Genomic DNA, 20,709 nt, shown 5'->3' on the forward strand with positions numbered 1-20,709 from the left:
ATTCAGATGTTGGAACGTTTAAAGATGTCCTGGAGGTTCCTAAGCCTCTCCTCATGTTTTTGAATTCTCGTTTTTTCATTCTTTTCTGTTTGGTTGGTTTTTTCTTCCTTCTGGTCCACTCCCTTGATTTGAGTCCCAGTTTCCTTTCCATCACTATTGGTTTCCTATGCATTTCCCATCATTTCAATTAGTTTAGCCTTCATTTGTTCCTCTAATTTGTGACTATAATCAACCAGTTCTGTGAGCATCCCGATCACCAGTGTCTTGAATTGTGCATCTGAGAGGTTGGCTATTTCTTGGTCACAGAGTTATCAGCTCTGGGGCTTTGAGTTCTTGAGCCATATTTTGGTCTGTTTGTCCCTGTTATGAGGAGTGAAGCCCTAGGTATTCACCAGCGTGGGGCAACTCAGTCGCTGGGTTGTGATGCTGTATGTGGGGGCGGGGTCAAAGAGGGTCAATGGCAGTCCCCTCTGCTGCTTCCCACTTCTGGGGCCTGCATGGTCTGTCTTACTGCTCGCTCCTTCACCGTTTTATCTGCGTGAGAATGTGTGACCCCTGTCAGCCTGCTGCCTTGCACCCTCACTGGGTCTGCTTGTTGCTACCCCAAACCTGGGATCTGCCCGTGGCTGCCTTTGCGCCTGAGTTGGGGGATCTTTCCTGCCTGACTCTGCTCCGCTGCTGGCTCCGCCCCTCTTACTGGTCTGGCTGAATGGTTAGTTGTTGTCAGACTTCCATATAGTTCAATTTTCTGTGTGTTGGCTGCATTTTTGTTTACTAAACCTTTGTTCTCTCTAAACTTGATTGTGGGAAAAGGCACAATGTTTCCACCTACGCCTCCATCTTGGTGGAAGTCTCCTAAATTTTTTCAGTTCTGAATTAGGTCCAGTTAATGGAAAGAAGTTGGAGAAAATAAGAAAGAAACCACTGAAAGATACTGAGAGGAGCAGCATAATGGAAGCAAAGGGTGAGCTCAGTAGTTTATTATAAGACATAAGAGCCCTGGCTGGCGTGGCTCAGTGGATTGAGCGCGGGCCTGCGAACCACACAATCGTGATTCGATTAACAGTCAGGGCATCCCAACATGCCTGGGTTGCGGGCCAGTTCCCAGCAGGGGACTCACGAAAGGCAACCACACATTGATGTTTCTCTCCTTTCCTTCCCTTCCCCTCTAATGATAAATAAATAAAATCTTTTAAAAGAAGACATAAGATATTTTAGTCCAATGTGGGGATGTGCAATCTACTGCCTCATTTTTAAATAGGGATTTTGTTTGTTTATAAAAGTAATATATATTTTGGAAATGAATACTAGCTTGACTGACTATATTTTTTGTCCTAAATAATGGCTTTCTGCCCTGCTGGTGTAGCTCAGTGGATTGAGTGCAGGCCTATGAACCAAAGGGTCACTGGTTCAATTGCCAGTCAGGGCACATGCCTGGGTTGCGGGCCAGGTCCCCAGCTTGGGGCATGTAAGAGGCAACCACACATTGATGTTTCTCTCTCTCTCTCTTTCTTCTTCCCTTCCCCTCTCTCTAAAAATAAATAAATAAAATCTTAAAAAAAAAGAACGGCCTTCCTAATTCTTACTTTTAAATATTAGAGGTTTTTTAGTTAAAGATTTATATTCCCATGCAATCTTAATGTTTTGAACATTTATTAAGGAGTTGCTAAGTTTTAGAAACTTACTTTAAAGGTATTGCTATCCCATCTTGACACTCAAAAACCTGTTAGTTAGCCTTATATACCCTTTATGAAACTGACTCCTTTGTTCCATAATATGTAAAGGTCTTTTTTTTTTTATTTTAATTGTTGTTCAAGCAGTTTTCTGCCTTTTACTCCAATTCAGCCCACCCTCCCCAACCCTCCCCACCTCCCTCCCATTTCCAGCCCCCTTTGCTTTTGTCCATGTGTCCTTTATACTTGTTCCTGCAAACCCTTCCTCTTTCCCCNCTCCTTTGTTCCATAATATGTAAAGGTCTTTTTTTTTAATTTTAATTGTTGTTCAAGCAGTTTTCTGCCTTTTACTCCAATTCAGCCCACCCTCCCCAACCCTCCCCACCTCCCTCCCATTTCCAGCCCCCTTTGCTTTTGTCCATGTGTCCTTTATACTTGTTCCTGCAAACCCTTCCTCTTTCCCCTGAAATTCTCTCCCCTCTGGTCACTGTCAGTCTGTTCTCTATTTCAGTGTCTTTGGTTATATTTTGCTCGTTTGTTTTGTTGATTAGGTTTCTGTTAAAGGTGAGATCATATGGTATTTGTCTTTCACCACCTGGCTTATTTCACTTAGCATAATGCTTTCCAGTTCCATCCCTGCTGTTGCAAAGGGTAGGAGCTCCTTCTTTCTTTCTGCTGCATAGAATTCCATTGTGTAAATGTACCATAATTTTTGGATCCATTCATCCACTGATGGGTACCTAGGTTGCTTCCAGCACTTGGCTATTGTAAATTGTGCTGCTATGAACATTGGGGTGCATAGGTTCTTTTGGATTGGAGTTTCAGGGTTCTTAGGATATAATCCTAGCAGTGAAATTGCTGAGTCAAAAGGCAGATCCATTTTTAGTTTTCCGAGAAAATTCCATACTGTTTTGCGTAGTGGTTGTACCAGTCTGTAATCTCACCAACAATGCACTAGGGTTCCCTTTTTTCCACAACCTCTCCAACACTTATTTGTTGATTTGTCTATGATGTCCATTCTGACTGGTGTGAAGTGGTATATCATTGTGGTTTTAGAGAACCAATATGTAAGGGAAACATATTTTCCCTTATGATGTCAATGATACCTCAGGCAAGAGTTTAATCTCCAAAATATATAAAGAAGTCACATGACTCCACTCTAAGAAGACAAGCAATCCAATTAAAAAATGGGCAAAGGACTTGAACAGACACTTCTCCAAGGAGGACATACAGAGGATCCACAGACACATGAAAAGATGCTCAATATCACTAGCTATCAGAGAGATGCAAATTAAAACCATAATGAGATACTACTTTACATCAGTCAGAAAGGTCTTTTTTTTTTAGATTTTATTTATTTTTAGTGAGAAGGGAAGGGAGGAAGAAAGAGTAAGAGAAACATTGCAATATGTGAGGGAAATATCAATCAGGCTGCCTCCTGCACACCCCCAACTGGGGACCTGGCTCACAACCCAGGCATATGCCCTGACCAGGAATGGAACCAGTGGTTCACAGGCTGGCACTCAACGCACTGAACCACACCAGCCAGGGCTGTAAAGTTCCTAGTATTTTATTTTTTAAATTTTTATCATCACTGGCTTTTTAAAAAAGATTTTATTTATTTATCTTTAGAGGGGAAGGAAAGGAGAGAGGGAGAGAAATATCAATATATGGTTGCCTCTGGTGCGTGCCCTGCCAGGAACCGGGAACTGGCCTGCAACCCAGGCATGTGCCCTTGACTGGGAATTGAACCGAGATCGTGTGGTTCGCAGGTCCGTGCTCAATCCACTGAGCTATACCAGCCAGGGCAAGTTCCTAGTATTTTAAAGTAATATTTCAAGGTAATCATATGGTTGAAAAAGGAAATTTCTCTTTATAGACATGTTCCAACTAAAAAAATGAGAAAGGGGCCCTGGCTGGTGTAGCTCGGTGGAGTGAGCACGGGCCTACGAACCACACGATCGCAGTTCGATTCCCAGTCAGGGCACATGCCTGGGTTGCGGGCCAGTTCCCAGCAGGGGACTCACAAGAGGCAACCATACATTGATATTTCTCTCCTTCTCTCCTTCCCTTCCCCTCTAAAGATAAGTAAATAAAATTAAAAAAAATAAAAATAAATAAAAATTAAAAAATGAGAAAGGAATGACAAAATTAAAATATCAGCATTTTGCAACTCCTAATGCATTATGGATCTATATAAAATTCATCAATGGCTACCATCACACAAAAGATGAGATGGAAGACAATGATATACTTCTTGGTGGCACACAACACTACTATAGTGTATTTTTGCCTCCCACCCACTTCAATCAAATGATTCTGATTAAGCCTAAATCTATTAACTTACTAAAAACACAAAGCACAGATGAGTATGCTAAGTGATTCCATGAACAAAATCCACACTGTGAATAACTCTACAGGACAAAAGACTATTTTCTTCAACAATAATAAAGAAATGAAACAAAACTTATAGTTAAAAAAAGAACTTGAGAGACAAACAACTGAACTACATAGGGGTGGGGAAAGTAGGTTTACAGTTGTGAGTGCATAAACCAGAGTTTATTCTTATATTATTATTTATTGTATTATTTACTTGTATTACAACTATGAACCTACTTTTCCCCACCACTGTTAGATCTTACTAAAACTCACATTCAAACAAAATTTTAAAATTAAATTTTGTTTGAATTTGCCCTGGCTGGTGTGGCTCAGTGGATTGAGTACGAGCCTGAGAACCAAAGGGTCACTGGTTTGATTCCTAGTCAGGGCACATGTCTGAGTTGTGTAAAGCAGGGTGATGGAACTGGAAATGCTAAGATGAATAGTATGGGTCCCTGTCCTTTAGTGGCTCTTCACCATATAGTAGAAGGGATATTCAGACATGTGAGCCAATAAATAAAACACGAAGTGATAGGGAGAACAGTAGTTTGTATAGAGTATAGAAATAATGATTAAGAGGCAACTATTCGGGCTTTAGAGTGTGGAAGTCAGGCATTGTAGGCACACAGTTATGAAACTACATGGCACATAAAAGAACTGCAAAAAATTAGTATACTTTACAGATTAAGTAATAAATAACCTACCTAAGAACTTATGCTGACATGTAAGATGTGGGGTGGTAGCTGTGGATGGGATTGCAGAAGGGACCAGATTATTAAGGGAACTAGGTGTTACCTCAAGAATCTGAAACTTGGGTGATGGAAAACCATAAAAGTGTTTCCAAAAGGCAATTTCATGTTCAGATTTGGAATTAAAACAGATTATTGACCTGGTTGGTGTGGTTCAATGGAATGAGCGCTGACCTGTGAACCAAAGGGTTGCTGGTTCAATTACCAGTCAGGGCATATGCCTGGGTTGCAGGCCAGGCCAGGTCCCCAGTAGGGGGCACTCAAGAGGCAATCACACATTGATGTTTCTTTCCCTCTCTTTTTCCCTCCCTTCTCTTGTCTAAAAATAAATAAAATATTTTAAATAAATAAATAAATAATTGTGTCTCTCTGTTGCTCAGAGAGAATAGATTTGAAAAAAAAAAAAAAGAACCCTAAAAATGCTTCCTTATCAAAAGCAACTGGAGGACTGTTAAGATGTCAGAGGTATCCACTATGAATGAGAGAGCCATAGCAGCTGGCCAGGTTGGGAGTTAAGTTTTGGGTTACATAATTTGTTATCAAAATAATATTACCTCTCATACTGGCTTAAGATTTTTCAACCTCCTGCTCAGTGGTAATAAAGAACCTGCCCTGGCTGGTGTGGTTCACTGGATTGAGAGCCAGACTATGAACAAAAGGATCGCTGGTTCAATTCCCAGTCAGAGCACATGCCTGAGTTTCAGGCCAGGTCCTCAGTACGGGGTGCTCAACAGGCAACCACACACTGATGTTTCCCTCCCTCTTTCGCCCTACCTTCCCCTCTCTAAAAATAAATAAATAAAATCTTTTAAAAACCAGTATAAAATTTTTTTAAAAAAGAACTCAAGTATACTGTTTCAGAAGTCCTAAGTACTAACAGATTGGCTTTTCCTTTTCAGGTAAAATAATCTTAGACTAAATAAAACATTTCTTCAAAAGCACCATTGATTATCTCAGTTCTTCAATTTTTTAATTCAAGCCATGGATGAAGAATTGGTTGTGTCTGTTGATGAGATCAGGCCTTAACTTGATTTTATTCAAGTGGTATATATGATAAGTTATTCATGTATATGTTAGTAAAACATAAGATGTCAAAGTTAGCAAACTACTGACCATGGCTACCTGCCTGTTTTTGTAAATAAAGTTTTACTGCAACATAGTCATGCCCATGTGTTTACATACTGTCCATGGATGCTTCCATGCTACAACAGCAGAGTTGTGTGTCTGCAATAGAAACTGTACACCCTGCGAAGCCTAAAATATTTACTGGCCCTTTTATTTTTATTTGTATTTTTAGATATTCTATTTATTTATTTTTAGAGGAGAAGGGAGGGAGAAAGAGAGAGAGAGAAACATCATTGTGGGAGAGAAACATCAATCGGTAGTAGAACGGGGGATCTTTTGCTTTGCAGGACAACGTCCAACCAACTGAGTCACGCTTGTCAGGGCTTTACTGCCCATTTTAGAAAAAGTTTGTCAACTTCAGCACTGAATTTATGAAAGTCTCTAAATATCCATGTGTGTCTTTTTCTCTGAATTTGTTTGTGCAAACCTATACCTTTCTTTCTTTTTTATCTTTATCTCTCCTCTCTATTTCTTACCATATTTGATGTCCTACTTGTCTATTCTTCCTATTTATATTTATTTAATGGAAAGTTATGTTATTTGGTATTAATTTTAAAGTTAATGAGCCCAACAGAATGGAAGAAAATGTTTGCAAATCATATATCAGGTAAGGGAATTGTACCTAGAGTATGTAAAGGAATTTTACAACTAATAATAAGACAATCCAATTTAAAAATGGGCAAAGGATCTAAATAGACACTACTTTAAAGAAGATATACAGCCCTGGTTGGTGTGGCTCAATGGATTGAGTGCCAGCCTGGGAACCAAAGGGTCACTGGTTCGATTCCCAGTCAGGGCACATACCTGGGTTGTGGGCCAGGTTCCCAATAGGGAGTGCACAAGAGGCAACCACATATTGATGTTTCCCTCTCGTTCTCTCTCCCTTCCCCCTCTCTAAAAATAAATAAAATCTTAAAAAATATATACAAAATGTTAATAAGCACATGAAAGGATGCTCAATATCATTAGTCATCAGAGAAATAGAAATAGGAATCAAAACTGCAATGAAATACCTTCATACCCACTAGGATAGTTACAATAAAAAAGTTAAAAACAAGCATTGGCAAAGATATGGAGAAATTAAAACCTTCATACACACAAGCAGGTACAGGCACTGGGTCTGGCAGTTTCTCAAAGAGTTGAACACAGAGTTACCACTTGACCCAATAAGTCAACTCCTATGTATAAATCCAAGAGAAATGAAAATATATGTCCACACAAAAACTTGTACACAAATGTTCTTAGCAGCATATTCCTAATAGCCAGAAAGTGGAAACAATCCTAATTTAATCCCTTAACTAATGAATGGATCCATAAAACATATTCATCTATATAATGGAATATAATTTGGTCATAAAAAGAAACAAAGTACTAGTGAAGTCCTAATACATGCTACATAGCATGGGTGACCCTTGAAAACATTACGCTTAGTGGAAGAAGTCAGTCACAAAAGACTACACTTTGTATGGTTCCATATTTACAAAACATCTAGAATAGGCAAACCTATAGGGACAGAAAGTAAATTAGTGACTGCCCAGGGCTGAGGAGTGTAAAGAGTATTTGGGATTGCCTGCTAACAGGTATGATTTCTTTTTTTTAAATGTTTTTTAAAGATTGTATTTATTTATCTTCAGAGAGGAAGGGAAGGAGAGAAGGAGAGAAATATCAATGTATGGTTGCCTCTCGTGAGTCCCCTGCTGGGAACTGGCCTGCAACCCAGGCATGTGCCCTGACTGGGAATCGAACTGCAATCATATGGTTCGCTGGCCCGTGCTCAACCCACTGAGCTACACCAGCCAGGGAGGTATGATTTCTTTATGGGGTGATAAAAACCTAAAATTAGGTAGTAATGATTGCACAATTATGTGAATATACTAAAACTACTGAACTGCAGTTTAAAGAGGTGAATTTGGTATGTAAACATAAAGCTGTTATTAAAAAACTAGACTGGGTATTTTATACTTCCCTTTTTAAAACAAACAATACAAACTTCTTTTAACTTATCTGGTCTTTCATTGTTTTCCTGTATGTTTGTGACCTTTCATAATGTACTATGTGTTTCCCACATTACTCTTTAGATTAATATAGTACTTTACAGCTTTCAGAATGCTTTCACAAACATTATTTCATTGCATCTTTGTAGGAGCTAAGATGACTATAACTGTTTCACATTATATGTGAGGGAGTATGAATGGTCCAAGTACAAGCTAGCAAGCAGTTTACAAACTAACAGCAGATTTAGTCCTAATATTTTCTCTTCAATAATTTTTCCAGTATTACCACTTTCCCATACTTCATATACATTAAGGGAAAATCTCAATAGAAAGATTATTCTAGTCATTCTTCCACAAAGTATTTACTGACTCCTCCTATGTTTCTCTATGCCAACAGTTAATATATAAGATGAAAAAGATTGATACTGTCCCTGTTCTCATGGGAAGATGCACACAAGCAAACAGAAAATTATAATACAATACAGCAACACAGTGTTATACTGTGTGCAATTATCCATGTATATGTTTGGAGACAAAAAATGTTCCAGGCAAAAAATTAATTAATTAATTAATTTAATTTAATTTAATTAAATACTAAACTAATAAAAAAATGTTCCAGGCACACAGAACAGCATGTATAAAGGCCCAAAAGCAACAGAAAAAAATATTTATATAAATAATTAAAAGAGATTCAGTCTCTATATTATAGATGACATGGGGAGGGGAAGATAAGACAGAAGAAATAAGCAAGGACTAAAGCATGTCTTGCCTTATTGGCCATGTTAAGGAGTTGAATTTATCCTCAGAGCAATGGTTGTATTAAATAATTTTAAATGGAAAAATGACACAATATTACTTCTACTTAAAATAATTTTCTGGCTTCAATGGAGAACCGATATGAAAAGGAAAGACTGGAAGTCAAAAGATCTGTTAGGAAACTACTGTAGTAATCCAGATGGGAACTATGATGGACTAAACCAGGAGGTTGGAGATGAAGTAGTGATTCAAGTATTGATATTTTAGAGAGACAGAATAAACATGACTTAATTATGGACTAGATATACAAAAAGAAGAAAGTAAGAGTGATTCTACATTCTGGCCAAGATGGAGGCATAGGTAGACACACTGTGCCTCCTCACACAACCAAAAGAAAGACAATGACAAATTTAAAAATAAAAAACAACTAGAACTGACAAAAAATTGAACTATGTGGAAGTCAACCAAGGAGTTAAAGAAGAAATATTCATCCAGACTGGTAGGAGGGGCAGAGATGGGCAGCCACGGCAGAAAGGACATGCCTCAAGGTGGCAGCTGGTAGACTAGAGGGCGCAGTGGCTAGGGGACTGGGTGGTCCCACATTTGCGTGCATATAAACTGGGAGGAACAACTGGGGAGTAAGACAGAGCATACAACCCCGGGTTCCAGCGCAGGGAAATAAAGGCTCAAAACCTCTGACTGATAAAACCTGTGGGAATTGAGGCAGTGGGAGAAACTCCCAGCCTCTCAGGAGAGTTAGTTGGGACCTAGAAGGTACGAAAACCAACCCACCTGCGAATCAACACCAGAAGGGCCCAATTTGCTTGTGGAGAAGCGACTGAAAGCTGGTGACAGCCGGATAAGTGGCACTGTTCCCTCTAGGACCCCTCCCCCACATACAACACCACAACACAGTGATATGGGTTGCCCTGCCCTGGTGAATACCCAAGGCTCCGCCCCTTACTACATAATAGGCATGCCAAGACAAAAAAAAAACCCGTCTCAAATGAAAGAATAGATCAAAGCTCCAAAAATACAACTAAGCAATGAGGACATAGCCTATCAGATGTAGAGTTCAAAACACTGGTAATCAGGATGCTCACAGAAATTATTGTGTATGGATGCAAAATAAAGGACGAAGTGAAGGTTCTACATAGTGAAATAAAGAAAAATATACAGGGAGCCCTGGCTGGTGTGGCTCAGTGGATTCAGTGCCAGCCTGTGAACACAAAGGTTGCTGGTTTGATTCCCAGTCAGGGCACACGCCTAGGCTGCAGGCCAGGTCCCCAGTTGGGGGCATTCAAGAGGCAACCAATCAATATATCTATTGTACACTGATGTTTCTCTTCCTCTTTCTCCCTTTCTTACCTTCTCTCTAAAAATAAATAAATAAAATATTTTTAAAATAAATAAATAAATATAAAAATAACAGTGAAGACAAGAAAACTGGGACACAAAACAATAATTTGGAACAGAAGGAAGAAATAAATATCCAACCAGAACACAATGAAGAAATAAGAATTCAAAAAAAATGAGGAGAGGCTTAGGAACCTCTGGGACAACTTTAAACACTCTGACATCTGAAATTATAAGGGTGCCAGAAGGAGAAGAGGAAGAGCAAGAAATGGAAAACTTATTCAAAAAAATAATGAAGAAAAACTTCCCCAAATCTGGTGAGGGAAACAGATGTGCAAGTCCAGGAAGCTAGAGAGTCCCAAAGAAGTTGGACCCAAGGAGGAACACATCAAGACACATCATAATTAAATTACTCAAAATTAAAGATAAGGAGAGAATCTTAAAAGCAGCAAGAGAAAAGGAGACAGTTACCTACAAAGGAGTGCCCATAAGACTCTCAGCTGATTTCTTAAAAGAAAACCTTACAGGCAAAAAGGGGCTGGAAAGAAGTATTCTAAGTCATGAAAGGCAAGGACCTACATCCAAGATTACTCTATTCAGCAAAGCCATAATTTAGAATGGAAGGGCAGATAAAGTGCTTCTCAGATAAGGTCAAGTTAAAGGAGTTTATCATCACCAAGTCCTTATTATATGAAGTGTCAAAGGGACTTATCTAAGAAAAAGAAGATGATAAAAAATATGAATAGGCCCTGGCTGGTGTAGCTCAGTGGATTGAGCTCGGGCCTGCGAACCACACGATCGCGGTTCGATTCCCAGTCAGGGCACATGCCTAGGTTGCAGGCCAGTTCCCAGCAGGGGACTCAAGAGAGGCAACCATACGTGGCTATTTCTCTCCTTTCCTTCCATTCCCCTCTAAAGATAAATAAATAAAATTTAAAAAAATATATGAATAGTAAAATGATAACAAACTCACAACTAACAACAACTGAACCTAAAACAAAAACAAAAACAAAAACCAATTAAGCAAACAACTAGAACAAGAACAGAACCAGAGAAATGGAGATCACATGGAGGGATATCAGTGGGGAAGGAGCTGGGGAAGGGGGTAAATAGGGGAAAGGTGTAGGAAATAAGAAGCATAAATATTAGGTACAAATTAGACAGGGGGAGGTTAAGAATAATGGAGAAGACAAAGAACTTATATGTATGACTTATGGACATGAACTACGGTGGGAGAATGCTGGTGGGAGACGGGGTGTAGGGCAGAGGAGAATATAGGGAAGGAAAAATATGGGACAACAGTAACAGATAATCAATAAAATATATTTTTTAAAACAGAGTGACTCTATAGCTCTGGCCAGGTGGCTCAACTGTTTGGAGCATTGTCCCATACACCAAAAGGTTGCAGGTTTGATTCCAGGTCAGGGCACATAGGTAAGTTGTAAGTTCAATTCCCAGGCAACCCATCAATGTTTCTCTCTCACATCAATGTTTCTCTCTCTCACTCCCTTCCTCTCTCTTTAAAAATCAATAAATATATCCTCCAGTGAGGATAAATAAATAAGAATGATGCTGCATTTTAGTTTGGCCATTATGTGGATTGTGGTTATCATTTACCATGATAAAAACAGAAAGAATAGCCTGTTTTCCTGTGCGCATGTAGGGGTGGGCACGGTGGAGGTTGTTAAGAATATATAGTGAGTTCAGTTTGGGACATGTTGAATTAGTGAAAATATCAAATTGGCAAATGAATATATATCTCTGAAGAAAGAGAGAGAGAGTGCACTCTCATTCATTCAGCAAAGTTCTATCAAATGCTTCTTATGTAGCAAAAAAAAAAATCATTGGCCTTGGCTGGCATAGCTCAGTGGGTTGAGCACTAGGCTGCAAGCCAAAGGGTCGCCCGTTTGATTCCCAGTCAGGGCACATGCCTGGGTTGAAGTCCAGGTCTCCGGTGGGGGCCACATGAGAGACAACTACACATTAATATTTCTCTCCCTCTCTTTCTCCCTCCTTCCTCTCTCTAAAAATAAAGAATTAAAATGTTTTTAAAAATCATTGCTGAGGATGCAACAATGAACAAAACAAAGTTAGTCCCTGCCTCTATGCAGCTTACAATCTATGGAACATATAATAAACTTATGAAAATGATAATAAATAATATAATAAATGATACCAAAAATGCATATTACTCAAGTGTTATTAAGCAAACAAAAAGGTTGCTATGACAGACAGTAAAGGGGGAGAACTAATTTAGGACTAGTGATCAGAGAAGGCTCCTCTGAGGTGGCATTTGAGACATTTACTGGACATAATAGATTTGGAAATCATCCACATGTTGATGATAACTGAAGCATGGGAGTAGATGAGATTACCCATGTAGAGTATAAAAAAATAAGGAAAGTATCTAGTATAGAACTCTGAGAAATATAACTATTTAAAAGATAGAGGAAGAGGAATGCAAAAAGAAAACAGAAATTGGAGATGGTAGTCAAAGAAAAAGTAGTTTAAGGAGTAGAGAGTGGGCCTCAAATACTGCTGAGAAATCAAAAGCAGTAAGAACAACAACAAAAAGATTCCATTGGAATTGCTATTAAGGGGGCTGCTAATGTCCTTGCAAGGGCAGTTTCAGTGAGAGAATCTGAAGCCAGACTACTAAGGGTTGAGGAAAAGTTTGGGAGGTGAAGCCGACTGAGTATAGACACATGCCCACCACTGCACTCCAATGCAGTTCTCAAGACTCTACTCAACAGGCTCTCGTGAGGGTCACCGCCAATCCTCATGTTGTCAAATCCAGCCAACCTTCCTTTGCTTTCATCTTCATCTCTCAGTATTTGACCCAGCTGAATATCTCTTTCTTCTTGAAACATTTCCTTTCTTCATTTCTGTCATACCACACTCCCCCGTTTCCCCCTCTCTCTTTTTGCTGCTCTTTGCTAACTTCTCTTCTACCTAATCACTAGACATTGAAGGGACTCTTTTCTAGGTAATCTCATCTAGTCCCAAGGCTTTAAAAACTATATCCTGATGAGCTCCATACCTGTATCTCTATTTTTAATCTGTGTCCTGAGCTCCAGAATAGTAAATTTATCTGCTTTTGTGATTTCTCCTCCTGGATTTCTAACAAGCACTTTAACTTAATAACATCCAAAATGGCATTTTCCCCAAATGATCGTCTTAGTCTTGGTAAAGGGTACAATCAACCCACTTAACTGTTCAAGACAAAAACCCACACATCTTGCTTGATACTTCTCTTTTTTCATCTTCCACAGCTCTTTTTCCACAGCTGTTCTACTAGTTCTTCCTAGAAAACATATCTCATACTAACTACCCCTCTCCATTTATGTTGCCACCACATTGGCCCAAGTATTCTTACTTAGATTTCTCCCATAGCCTCATAACTGGTCTTCCTGCTTATACTTTTAACTTCTCTCTGGTCCTTTCTCCATTCAGCAGCCAAATTCTTGTTGAAAATTATATATCAGATAATGCCATTTCCTTGCTTAAAACCTACTATATTTAGAGGAAAATCTAAAGTCCTCACCATGGCCTCCAAGTCCCTATACTATAGCCTCTTTCTCTGACCTTACCTTGAATTATTCTTCTCTCCCACCCTTACAGCCTTACATGTGCATTCATTTATTTAACATTTGTTATGTACCTAATTTGTTACAGGTACCTAGTTATCAGCGGGCAATACAAATATGTTACGTGCCTTTCAAAGTTTTAGTCCAGTGAGAGAAAAAAACACATGAACAAATAAATCAAAACACCTTTGTAGAGTTAAGAGCAAGGTGGGACAAAGGAACGAGAAAAAATATGCCTGCAGGAATCAAAGAAGGCTTTAAAAAAGAAGGAACAATTACTGGCATGCATCTGAAAGATGGCTAGTTGTGGATAAGAGTGTGTGCATGCAGTCTAAGACCTTGAAAAGGAAGAAAGCTAAAAGATCCATATGGAGCTCTCCAATCCCTAAATATAGATAGATCATTTTTGTTTGTTTGTTTAGAGACAGGGAAGTGAGGGAGCAAGAGAAAGAGAGGAACATCATGTGTGAGAGAAACATTAATCATTTGCCTCTCGCATGCCTCCAACCAGGGACCTGGTCTGCAACCCAGGCATGTACCTTGACTGGGAATGGAACCAGTGACTGTTTGGTTTGCAGGCTGGCATTCAATCCACTGAGCCATACCAGTCAGGGCTAATTAAATAGTTTTATCTAGAGGTGAGTAAAGAATTCAAAATGAGCAGCTTAATCAACTACTGGCCACAGAGTAGTACAGCAGAAAAATGACTATGTCAAGTCATTACAGAGATTGAGGATGATTAAAATATAAGTGGAGGAAAAATAGAGGACTTCTGGTCAAGATGGAGGCGTAGGTGGAAACACTGTACCTCCTCGCACAACCAAATTTAAGGACAACAAAGATTTAATAACAAAAACACAACCAAAACAGACAGAAAATTGAACTGTACCGGAGTCTGATGAACCATTCATCCAGATGGGTAAGAGGGGTGAAGTCGGTGGCCAGCAGAGAGAGATCATAGCAGGGAAAAGCTGTAGCTGCCAGACTGACCCAGGTGCACAGGCAGCAGTTGGTAGATCCGGCAGTTGGCAGCGTGGGGTGGCAATGGGCAGACTCAGTGAGGGCGCAAGGTGGCTGTCTGACCACAGTCACACATTCATGCGCAGATAAACCAGATGGAAAAAAACAGACAGTGAGACAGACCGCACAACCCAGGGCCCCAGCGATGGGAATTAAAGCCTAAAAGCACTGATTGGAAAAACTTTCGGGGGTTGAGGTGCCGGGAAAGGCTCCCATCCTCACAGGAGAGTTCTCCTCAACAATAGTTGAGGAGACCCACAGGTTCCTACAATGTACACAAGACCACCCTCCTAGGAACCAACACCAGAAGGGCCCAATTTGCTTGTGGGAAGCAGCAGAGGGGACTGAAATCTGAGAGAGAGCCCAACAAATGCCATCCTCCCTCTCTGATCCCCACCCCCCCCCCAGGTCACAACACAGCAACTGGGTTGACCTGCCCCCATGAACACCTANCCAGAAGGGCCCAATTTGCTTGTGGGAAGCAGCAGAGGGGACTGAAATCTGAGAGAGAGCCCAACAAATGCCATCCTCCCTCTCTGATCCCCACCCCCCCCCAGGTCACAACACAGCAACTGGGTTGACCTGCCCCCATGAACACCTAAGCTTTCGCCCCTCATACACAACAGATGCGAACAGACCAAAACATTATGGCTCAAGCAGAAGAACAACTCAAAGCCCCAGAGCCAATACTTCTAAGCGGCCAAGAGATAGCCAACCTGTCAAATGCACAGTTCAAAACACTGGTGATCAGGATGCTCACAGAACTGGTTGATTTTAGTCACAAATTAGGTGAAAAAATGAATGTTACACTAAGTGAAATGAGGCAAAATGCACAGGGAACCAATCGTGATGGAAAGGAAACTGGGACTCAAATCAATGGAGTGGACCAGAAGGGAAAAAAAATGATCAAACAGAAAAGAATGAAGAAATAAGAATTTTAAAAAATGAGGAGAGGCGTAGGAACCTCAAGGACATCTTTAAATGTTCCAACATCTGAATTATAGGAGTACCAGAAGGGGAAGATGAAAAGCAACAAGTGGAAAACTTATTTGAACAAATAATAAAGGAGAACTTCCCCAATCTGGCAAAGGAAATAGACTTCCAGGAAATCCAGGAAGCTCAGAGAGTCCCACAGAAGTTGGACCCAAGAAGGAACACACCAAGGCACATCATAATTACATTAGCCAAGACTAAAATGAAGGAGAGAATCCTAGAAGCAGCAAGAGATAAGGGGACAGTCGCCTACAAAGGAGTTCCCATCAGACTGTCAGCTGATTTCTCAAAAGAGACCTTAGAGGCATGAAGGGGCTGCAAAGAAGTATTCCAAGTCATGAAATCCAAAGACCTACAGCCAAGATTGTTCTATCCAGCAAAGCTTTCATTTAGAATGGAAGGGCAGATAAAGTGCTTCTCAGATAAGGTCAAGTTCAAGGAGTTCATCATCACCAAGCCCTTATTATATGAAATATTAAAGGGACTTATCTAAGAAAAAGAAGATAAAAATATGAACAGTGAAAGGACAGCAAACTCACAGTTATTAACAACCACACCTAAAACAAAAGCAAACTAAGTGAACAGCTAGATCAGGAGTGGAACCATAGAAATAGAGATCACATGGAGGGTTAGCAACAGGGGAGTGGGAGGAAGAGAGGTGAGGAGAAGGTACAGAGAATAAGTAATATAGATGGTGAGTAGAAAATAGACAGGGGGGAGGACAAGAATAGTATGGGAAATGTAGAAGCTAAAGAACTTGTGACACATGAACATGAACTAAAGAGGGGGATGGGTAGAGGGAGTGTGCAGGGTGGAGGGGAATGAAGGGGGGAAATTGGACAACTATAATGGCATAATAAAATATATTTTAAAAATAAATGAAATAAATGGATATTTAGATCAATACTGATTCATTTATTCCACAGTTTTTGAGTGCCTATTGCATATTAAGAACTATCTGAAGAGCTATGTATATAATAATAAGGAAACCAACCAAATCTCTGCCTTTGTGGACTTTACTACATTTCAGTGCCAGATTTAGGCACTAAACAAATACAGAATGTTAGAAATAAGAGCTATGATGAAAAAACAAAGCAAGACAAGTAGAGCGTTGGGGCTATTATCTGAGATAGGAGAGTTAGAAAAGGTTTGACTTAGAAAGGAAAATTTGAGCAGAAGCCTGAATGAGGCAACCTAGATATTACTTGCATCAGCTATTCAACTTCACAGATTAGGAAAACACATTTTCAGACATTGCTGACTTCATCAAACTGGCCCTTTACTAAAGTGATGATTAACTGACCCTTTCCGCTTATTTTATCTTGATTATTTAACCATGTATAATTGGTCCCATGATTAGGTAGCTTGATTCAGACTGTATAATTTCTCTATTAATAATTAACTAATCCTGGATTTAGTTATTAATCAAAGGTCTGCTCCTTCTCTTGTTCATGTGACCTTGTTTACATTTTTCCTTCGGCCTCAGCTGGATTTTATCTCCCCATAATGTTAAATAATATCTAAAATATGATGTTTCACCCCAGTAGCTAAAAGCAGAATACAGCCAAAGTCTAATTTCCCTTGCTCTATCTCCAGAGTTAGCGTTGAGGAGTGAAACTAAATAAAAAATTAAATCTACCATCTTCAGCCAGAAAATGACCAAGTCTTCTCTTCACATTTAGGAAAGAGATACTTTCTTAAGAATGAGAAGTAAGAGTAGGAGAACAGCAATAAAAATCTCAAGAAACACGCCAAGTTAGGAATCTACTGAGACTATGAAATAATCTCAGGGGAGACCTGGAGTGGAAGGAAAAGGCCAAAGCCCTTACAGTTTGGGAGCTCTCTCAGTCAGTTGTCCTGTGCTCTGTCGTGTATGTTTTTCCACATTCCTGTTGCTCCCGGCCAACTCAGTGTATGCCAGCACATGATGATGCACCAGTAAAAGAAAAATAGTTCTCTAAAATGGTGACCAATTATAAACACTAAATGAAAAATTAAATCTATATGCATTACTAAGCAATATTATTGAAAAGTGAGAATGGGGGACAAGAAATCCATTCTTGAACTTTAAGCAAAAGTTTGAGAGACCACTAATTCCATTGTTTGCAGGGTCAGGCCTATATACAGGGTCTGGCACAAATAACGCCCCCTTTTATTACAAAGTCATAAGCATGTAACTCTGTAACATAATAATATCACACTCAAGCACCCATATGACATTTCAGGTGAAATGTTCAAATGAAAACTATAAATGATTACACCTGTATTATTACCCTATCAACCACACTCTCAAACACATTACTTCTGCCAGGCCCTGTACTCAAATCAATTTTTAAACAATCATTAATCTGCACAGAAAAGTAATAAAGCTTCCTAGAACTTCCTTTATTCTTTTTTTAAAATTGATTTAATTGTTGTTCAAGTACAGTTTTCTGTCTTTTACTCCCATCCCAGCCACACATCGCCCCCCGCCCCCCCCCCCCGCAGTGCTCCCAAACTTCCTTTATTCTTATAAATTACTTAACAGAACTAGGAAGTACAAGGCAAGATGTCAGCTACATAGTGGTTTTTACAGCCTTTCACAGATTCTGTGTCAGTAAAAAGTTAACTGCTGAGATATCACTGCTAAGTTGGAAGCCGAGGATATGGTTGGAACTGACCCCAACACCATGCAGGATCTCATCTCAGTGGTGCAGGCACTCCTGCAACAGATGCAAGATAAATTTCAACCATGTCCAACCAGATCACTAGAAGAAATGATGATAAGAGTAGTTGCATTGATGCCCCTGGAGAAAAACATCGCAGACCTCATGACACAGCCTGGGTGGGAAGTGGAAGGTGGAAGCAAGATGCCTGCTACACAGAAGAGCTGAAGGTTGCTAATTTACATGGAAATCTGGAACATTGTCTTTACAAGCCAAGAGAAGACAAAATGGCTTTTGGCCACAAATTACTGTGCACAGACAGATTTTATATTTTAAAGTTTGCATTCTTCTTATCACACTCTATGTAGTTAGTTGAGAGTGATTTTCCCCCACCCCCAGTTTCTTGAACATGGTAACTTCCCATCCTGGATCTTGGTTAGTTGTGCTATTAAATGTTAAACACTAAAACTAAATTTTATGTGGTTCCTGCATAAAATTATTAAATGTTTTAGTATGAAAAAAGTTAACTCTTGAGCTTTATATCATCAGTGAAAAAAGCAAACTAAGCAGTCTATTCTGTCCACTGTGTACATGCAGTCTAAATAGAACCTTTGATAAAGAAATAAGACACAATTCAAACTTGCCTGGGGAATCAGAGTTTTTTCACTTTTGCCTCTCGTACCTGAGAGATGTGACTAAAATGCTGCAAAGCTGTCTCCACAGGGCTTTTGAAGTACATCTTTTCCTGAGGTTTCAGCTATGAAGAGAGTAACAAAAACACTGAGCATATCCACAATGAAATGAAACATGAGACTGAACAGTATGGCAAAGGATGTACCACCCCTCCTTCTAAACCACTTCCTTGTGCTGAGAGAGCGGAGCGAGCACCATGGCTCTAGGAGTTGCAGACTATACTATCCTTGTTATCCTAACCCTGGGCTTCTGTAACAGCAGCCACAGATAATTCTCCTGTTATTTACCCTATTTTTTTTTTACAATTGCTATCAGCAAGTCCTTTCTTTTCTTTTTTCTCTTCTTTCCTTTCTCTTTCTTTTAAATTTTAGTGCTCAGTCACTTATCAATTATCCTCTGTAGGCCAGGAATGGAATAAAATGGTTGCAGGGGTAGGATGGGGGAGAGAAAAACTTACATTATCAGAAAGAGCCAAATGCTTGCAGGCAGCTCCACAAACAAGACATTTTTCTAGGGGAGAAAAGGGGAAAATGTTTGGTTTTCATGGATATGAGGTAAGATTTTCCTAAAGTACATGGGAACAGCCAAGTAGTCTAGCAAAAGAAGAAAAAAATTTAGAATACAATTTGCTATAAAAAGATATCAACTTGAGCTCCGTTCTCTAAATCAGCATTTTCAAACTTGTGTGTTGATGACAAGCAAAACTTTCACACTGTATTTCTACAGTGTGAAGTTCTTTTACTCCCTGTTTATAAATTCCCAATTTTCTTCTGTGGGTGAGAGCCAGTTCTAATGACGCATCAGGAGTACTGAGTACATTTGCAAGAGTACTAGGAAGAGTACAAGAGTACTGATGATCTCAACTTTAAGTTACTCTTTATTATCCCACCTCCCTGACAGTAGGCACACATTACATACTGTAAGAAACTCCCCAATTATTCCTGCCCTGTTTTCACTTTGCTAATATTCCTAGATCTTCTTTCCCAGATACCCTACTCTCATTCTCCAATTCTCTTTCTGAAGGATGAGAAAATTAAAATTCCCAAATTTTCCTTGTAAGTTGAAATCTGAGCAGTGGTGCCAGTTATTGATTAAGATAAATGCTTTGCCAGGCCCTGACTGGTGTGGCTCACTGGGTTGAGAGTCGTCCTGCAAACCAAGGGGTCTACAGCAATTCCTAGTCAGGGCACATGCCTGGGTTGTAGGCCAGGTCCCCAGTTGTGGGTGTGCAAGAGGCAGCCGATTGACTTCTCTTGCATGTCAGCACGTTGATGTGAGGTTTATCTCCCTCTCTCCCTTCCTTACCCTCACTCTAAAAATAAATAAATAAAATCTTTAAAAAAAGGTAAATGCCACGTCACGAGAAAATATCACATGGCATATGCTTCACCGAGACAAACCACTCCACAGTGAGCTGCTGTCACCATAGTCAAGGGCTTTGTTTCATTAACAGGTCATTTTAAATGTTCATAAGATTCATACAGAGCAGTGACTGTCAACCTTTTTCATCTCATTGCACACATAAAGCAATAACTAAAGTCCTGTGGCACACCAAAACCATACATTTTGCTGATCTGATAAAAAATTAATATAAATTTTAAAAAATATATTTTATTGATTATGGCATTACAGTTGTCCCATTTCCCCCTTCATTCCCCTCTACCCTATACCCCCCACTCCCCCCCTTTAGTTCATGTCCATGTGTCACAAGTTCTTTAGCTTCTACATTTCCCATATTA

General features: G+C 39.6%; 1 protein-coding gene and 1 pseudogene across 1 annotated transcript in view; one reads left to right on the top strand and one right to left on the bottom strand.

Moving 5' to 3' along the window:
• RNF212B (ring finger protein 212B) overlaps window positions 1-20,709 on the bottom strand; it is a 40,107-nt gene that overhangs the window by 15,795 nt on the left and 3,603 nt on the right. Inside the window, exons 2-3 of the mRNA XM_037037428.1 lie at window positions 19,428-19,480; window positions 18,960-19,034 (exon numbers count right to left, since the gene is read on the bottom strand). Coding sequence (XP_036893323.1) covers window positions 18,960-19,034; window positions 19,428-19,480 — 128 coding nt within the window. The remainder of the gene's footprint in view (window positions 1-18,959; window positions 19,035-19,427; window positions 19,481-20,709) is intronic.
• On the top strand, window positions 18,278-18,553 carry LOC118980787 (heat shock factor-binding protein 1-like; annotated as a pseudogene).

Source organism: Sturnira hondurensis, unplaced genomic scaffold (genome assembly GCF_014824575.4).
Source record: "Sturnira hondurensis isolate 20B ecotype Veracruz unplaced genomic scaffold, ASM1482457v3 Scaffold0023357, whole genome shotgun sequence".
NCBI classification, from domain to species: Eukaryota; Metazoa; Chordata; class Mammalia; order Chiroptera; family Phyllostomidae; genus Sturnira; species Sturnira hondurensis.